The sequence below is a fragment of the Halyomorpha halys genome, unplaced genomic scaffold (assembly GCF_000696795.3).
Source record: "Halyomorpha halys isolate HHAL.00 unplaced genomic scaffold, Hhal_1.1 Scaffold760.1, whole genome shotgun sequence".
Classification (NCBI taxonomy): domain Eukaryota; kingdom Metazoa; phylum Arthropoda; class Insecta; order Hemiptera; family Pentatomidae; genus Halyomorpha; species Halyomorpha halys.
In genome coordinates this window covers 718,024-724,168 of record NW_027106953.1, presented here as the reverse complement: position 1 = coordinate 724,168, position 6,145 = coordinate 718,024, and the positions used below count along the sequence as shown (strand labels likewise).

Genomic DNA, 6,145 nt, shown 5'->3' with positions numbered 1-6,145 from the left:
ACATAAAATTTCAAATATGAAGATGGTCAGGATTGCAGTCAAAAAGAACAAAAATAGTTAACAAATATTTATTTTCCGACATTTATCTCAACTTTTTAATTCAACTTTAATTAATATTCTTTACTTACTTATTTTAAAATTATTGTATTATACATATATTACATTCATTTTATTATCCTAACTATATTTTCTATCGGCAAATATTATTAGTTACGTAATTTAGTAATCATCTAGTTTATTCTCTATTAGAAAATTCTAATAGTTATTATAATCATCATATTTTTATAAATCTTTCTTGTATTATTTTTTATTTTTCATCATATTTTTATACCTCTTTCTTATATACACAACGTATTTGAAATAAAAATAAAACCGTTAATGGTCACCTCCCACTCCAGCACACTCTGGATTTATTGTCAAAGTCTGTAAAGCTATCAACTTGAACAGGTAGGTGGTCCTGATTTGTTCTTTATTCACTCATTATTATTATTATTAATTTTATTTGATTTATGCTTTCTCGACCTTTATTTAATCTCAACTTACTTCTTTATTTTCCGTCTTTTAGTAGTGTTAAATTTTGTTTTCTTATATCTACTTTTCTGTTTTTGGTTGTATTGCATCTCCTGTACATTTTTAACCTTATAGTTCACGTAATTTTTTTTTTTTTTATTCTTATCAATGTTTATTTTATAATAATACTATTTTATTTCTTCCTTCGTTTTATTTGTATATAATTTTCTTTTCACATATTTTTAGATAATATTAACCCTACTTTAATTTTCCATATTGTACTTTAATATCTTACTATTTCAAAATGTTCTTAGTTGTTTTTAAATCTTTTTAGCCCTGATAAAGCCCTGCATATTGGGGAGAAACTTCAGAAAATAAATAGTTTTTTTTTACAGCAACCCTGAAAATTTTCTTCATATTTGAAAAAAAAAATAGTTTATTATTCTGGGACTAGATCCCTTATAGTGTACATTGATAACCTGATATTTGGGTATAGTATTTGGGTTTTGGATGCTTTTGGGCAGTTATTTAATGCAAAATAATTTATTATTTAATAACAAAATCGTTTAATAGTTCATATTTCTGTAATAATAAAGTTGTCTTGCACTGTAAATTAGTAAGAATAACAAAAGAGAGAAAACTCTGTAGAATTTATGGGCAATTCATTTATAAACAAAGGTTTGGGAATCAGTCACCTCCGCCACTTTTCAAGTAACTTCAAGTTATTGATGTACACTCTGGTCAAGTAACAATGGTTTGGTGCCTTTCTGGAAGACCTAAGATAAATAATAACCCTGAACTCTAATTGCTTGGAATAGGAAGGAAGCTAGGAAATACTGGCATCAGAAGAAAAGATAGGGCTACATCAACTCTGCGTTATACTGGGTTATATGCGTCTCTCTAGTGATCCTAAAAACAAATCTTTTCAAGCAATTAATGAGATATTTAAGTTTAGTTTTGAGTTCATCCAAGATTCCACTGTATACTAGGCAGCCATAGCCAAAGTGGGGGGAAACAAGAGAGGACACTGAGAGTTGGCAGGTTTTAAGTGGAAAGAGATAGGGGATTCTATTGAATTATGTTCTTTAGGGTAGTTATGGTTCGATGGGAAATTTGATAGATGTATGATTCTACAAGGTGTGGCACAAAAGTAATGAGACTCATTTTTTATTTACCAAAGTTTTTAAGTTTTGAAACATCAATGTTATCCCCTTCAAAGTAGTTCCCTTGGGCAGCTACACACTGATGGAGACGTTGTTCCCACTATTGTAGCAGCACTAAAGTCTTCAACCGGTATGGTCTTCAGCATGTCCATTACACTCTTTAGGATGCCTGATTTGCCTGCAATATCTGGTCTCATACGAATGACCCTTTTTCTGAGCCTTCCAAGGGCGTTTTTATAAAAAACTTGGTTAACAGTTTATCCTGGAGGAACAAATTCTTTGTAGACAATTCCTCTTCTGTCATAAAAAACAAATGAGCATTGATTTGATTTTCGATTTGGTCATTCGAGCTTACTTTGGTTGAGGAGTTTCCAGTGTGCCACTACTCACTTTACCTCTTGGTCTCAGGATCATGTTCAAAAATCCATGATTCATCACCTGTGATTACACGGCTAAATAAATCTTGCTCATTTGTGATTCTGTCAAGAAGATCAAGATATGACACTTGTTTTTTCTAATGTTCAGATGAATTGTGAATTTTTTTTGGCACCATTTTAGCACAGACCTTTCACAAGTGCAAATGTTCAGTCAAAATTTGATGAATAGTAAATCTATTCAAATTTACAAGTTCACTTAACATTCTTAATGTTAAACGACGGTCTGATCTCACAAGAGTGTTCACATGTTCAATGTTTTCATCGGTTTTTGAAGTTGAAGGCCTCCCTGAACGGTGTTTATCTTCAACATGTTCTCTGCTTTCTAAAAATGATTTGTGCCAGCAAAAAACTTGAGCTCAGGATAAAGAATGTTTCCCATAGGCCTGTTTTAACTTTTCAAATGTTGTACTAGCCGATTTTCCAAGCTTAACACAGAATTTAATGGCACAACGTTGCTCCAAATTCTGCTATTCATTAAGTATGACAAACAATCAAAACATAACTTCACTAATTGCAGTCACAAAAATCACATAGAAAACGGAAAGAGTTGAAACTTTCTGCTGATACACGTGCTCTATCAAGCACAACAGCAAAGGGTTACCTGATGGATTCCAGATGGATTTTCTGCCACACCCCGTAGGATAAGAGTTTGGTCAGAATTCACTTCATGGTTTTTTATTGACATGTGGAGTGAGACATGTTGAAGATAAGGTTGAGAGGTCCTGGGATAGATTTACAGAGAGAGTGAGATCCGATTATGACATCTAAGACTTTTCAGCATTTAACGTAAGTTTATTGTAGGTTGCCCAACTTCTTATTCTGTTAATGTTTTCTTGTAGTTTAAGAATGGGATTGGAGGCATCAATAGGATTTAAGGAAAAGTAAATTTATAAGTCGTCACCACAAAGTATGACTACACTGTGCCCAATTGGTTTAGTTTGAATTGCCTTTAAGATGGAAGTAGAAAAAATCACTAAGGAAATTCGACTGCATCAGATCCTATAAAAGTGGCCAAACAAAAAATATAAGAATAATTATAATAATGAACAATTAATCAGATTATGATAAGTTCAGTCAAGGTTATGATAGATAGTTAGACCAACTCGTGGCCAAGCTGCAGCCCAGTATTTCCTCATTGAGACAGAGCTGAGACATAGTCTGCATGCAGCACTGACTTTAAGTGAACGAGTGAACTGCAGAAAGCTGTGCTGCTCGGAATTACAAGCATTGGTTGAAAATTAGTGAGTATTAGAAATTAAACTTTTCTAGGCTCATTTTTAACCTATTAAAGTCTGAGTCTGGGACATTGTTTGAGGAGGATGTAGGTAGAAGGGGAGTGTCAGACCCCATAATTTGAAAACCATAAAAGCAGGGAAATTCAAAAACCAATTTCAAACAACGAAATTAGTGGTAAATTATTCAGAGGTTAATATATCAACAAGCTGACACTATTAAGCAAGGTCAGTTGAGGAATGTTAAGGAACAAGACATATACTCCCCGTAACTCTGGTAAGTTATAAAATCTTGCTAAAATTGAAGGAAAATTTTTTATTTTGTTCTTACTCAAACCAATTAATGCAACCGCACCTTGCCTGATTAAGTGCAATTTTTAGCTAAATCTTAAGTAAGAAAAATCCTGAAATAATAATAACAATGTTAAAAATGTAGCTAAAACCTATAGTAGGTTGAAAATGAAATTTGGACACAAGTGAAGGGGAAAGAGTGGAAGGAGATCTATCAATTTCACGGAATATAACCCAGTCTTTGCTATTTAGTATAAAATGGCCCATATTGCTAAGAATATAACAATAAATAATACTAAGTGAAAGTTAAAAAGTAAGCACATAATAATTATGAGAGATAGTTGACCGTGGATGATGAACGAGGAGAAGATGGTTGGGGTGTGGTCAATGAAAAACACAAATAAGTTTGATTAACCTATTTTTAATGTGCCAACGTTTCGGCTAGAGTTTTTAGCCTTCTTCAGGGCTAAAAACAGAACAAGATAACAACCACAGTAAGTATAGAAAAATAAAAAAAGAAAGTATAAACAGAATAATTTTACACATAAAATGAATATATACTATGTATGTGATCGGTGTAGAGGAGGGATAGTGTCTTTTAGTTTAGTATAAATATTAGACAGGTGTTGTGAGGTCTGAAGGCAATACGGAGGTTAGGTATAGTAGAACGTAAGAGTACATAATAGATCAGGAAAAATAAGAGATATACCTGATACTCCAAATTCTGAGAAAACATTGGCTTTTATCGCAAGAATTGCAGCTTGATTGGGAACATCAAAATCTTCAACTCGTGCTACTTTATCTAAAAACTAAAAAACTTATTGCCATTAAGGTTCTAATAGCTGAATTATAAAATATCAATTTTATTGAATCATCAAATCATAGATTTACCATTTTAACTTCAGATGAGGTCGATGACAACGATAAAATACTTGCTCTAGATGCATTATAAACACTCAGAAAAGCAGGTTTGTATTTAACTATCAAATCATTAGTGGTAGAATTAAGTATACTATCGCATTCCTTTAAAACTGTTATTGCTTTTGTAACATCATTATTTTCAGAATGCAAATATGCAATGGTAAGATTAATGCAAACACTAAAACCGCAGAAGTATATATAAATTTATTAGATTAAAATTTAATAGTGAACAGAAAAAGTATATATATACTTACTGAACCCAAGGTTCAGCAATCTCTTCTTCTTTTTCAAGAAGTTTATCAATAATGAAAGTTGCCGGTTTCCTATCCTTGATTTCAGCTAAGCCCCAATTTGAAGGACATTCAGCTGACTTAAGTTTTTCTTTTAGCTGATCCATTTTGTCTTTGATAGTTAATACTACTAAACAAAATTAACACTTAGTTGAAGACAGCCATCACAACAAACTGATTGCAACTGTGGTGCAATGATGACTCATAAACACCGGAACCACATATCAACAAACAACGGCTGATAAGATAAAACATCGATTACAATAATCGATTAGAAAACCAACAGTGTGGTTATGATAAGAAGATATTTCAATTCTTTTTTTATACTTACTGTTAGTGGTAATATATGAAGATGTACAAAACTGAAAATTCTAATTATTAATTCAAACTTTAAAGGTTATTTTATAATAACAATCGAAATTAAATGTCTAGGACAACAATGAACGCAAAACAGAGCTAACATATTATATACATTTTTTAATGTGTAATAAAATGAGAAAATATTAGTTCGTACTCTCTTATCATCAAGAGTTTTTCTGAGTTGCGGGTCCTGCCACTATGTTGGAACTACAAAACTAAAAATTTAACTAATTTTTATATTAATATTACAATATTCAAAACAAGAATTTTTTTTTCGAGCTATTCTAGTTTGAGGTCCCTTTACTAGGAACGATGAAGTTCTAGTGGTTAGGGAAGTTTTAATAGTTCACACTATGGGCCAAATCATGAATGTACGTAAGAAATAATTTAAATCAAGGTTTTATTGATTTTTTTTCATTAAACAATGAGTCATGAAGCTTAAGTAAAAAACAAACAATAAAAGTCAAATTGTAATGAATTAAGTTTATAATCAGTGAAATAATTTTTATAAATTAGCAACTACACTTCTCAACCGTTTCAGAAGAAACTGCCAGAAACTTACAAAGCTATAACACTACTTAAGGGTTTTCATGATGGGGATTCCGAATTTTTTTCTATGGTAAAATTTTACCTTATCCATTAATTACGAGCATAATAAATGATCGGCAGTATGAAGCCTCAATATTTTTCAGTCCGATGTATTTTAATTTCCATATTAGTGCTTTCTGAGCTTCTACACTCAAGAATTATACTGGTGAAATCGGATTTCATATTTCTCCTCCATAAATTCATATTTTGTGGACGAAAGAAAGCATTTTAAATCATCCAGATTGATTTACATAAAGTCTAGTTGCATCTTATCTGTACTTGTTGAATTCATTACCTCACTTTTGACAAGAACTCCCTACAAAAATTAACTGTAGGTTGACAAGATTTATTAT

At 31.6% G+C, this 6,145-nt stretch overlaps 1 protein-coding gene across 1 annotated transcript in view; it reads right to left on the bottom strand.

Moving 5' to 3' along the window:
• Positions 1–5,172, bottom strand: part of LOC106685963 (uncharacterized protein DDB_G0283697) — a gene marked incomplete at its 3' end in the record, with an annotated part of 18,264 nt that extends 13,092 nt beyond the window's left edge. The window contains 3 exon segments of the mRNA XM_067045246.1: positions 4,343–4,442; positions 4,525–4,732; positions 4,809–5,172. Coding sequence (XP_066901347.1) covers positions 4,343–4,442; positions 4,525–4,732; positions 4,809–4,951 — 451 coding nt within the window.
• Between the last annotated feature and the right edge of the window lie 973 nt (positions 5,173–6,145).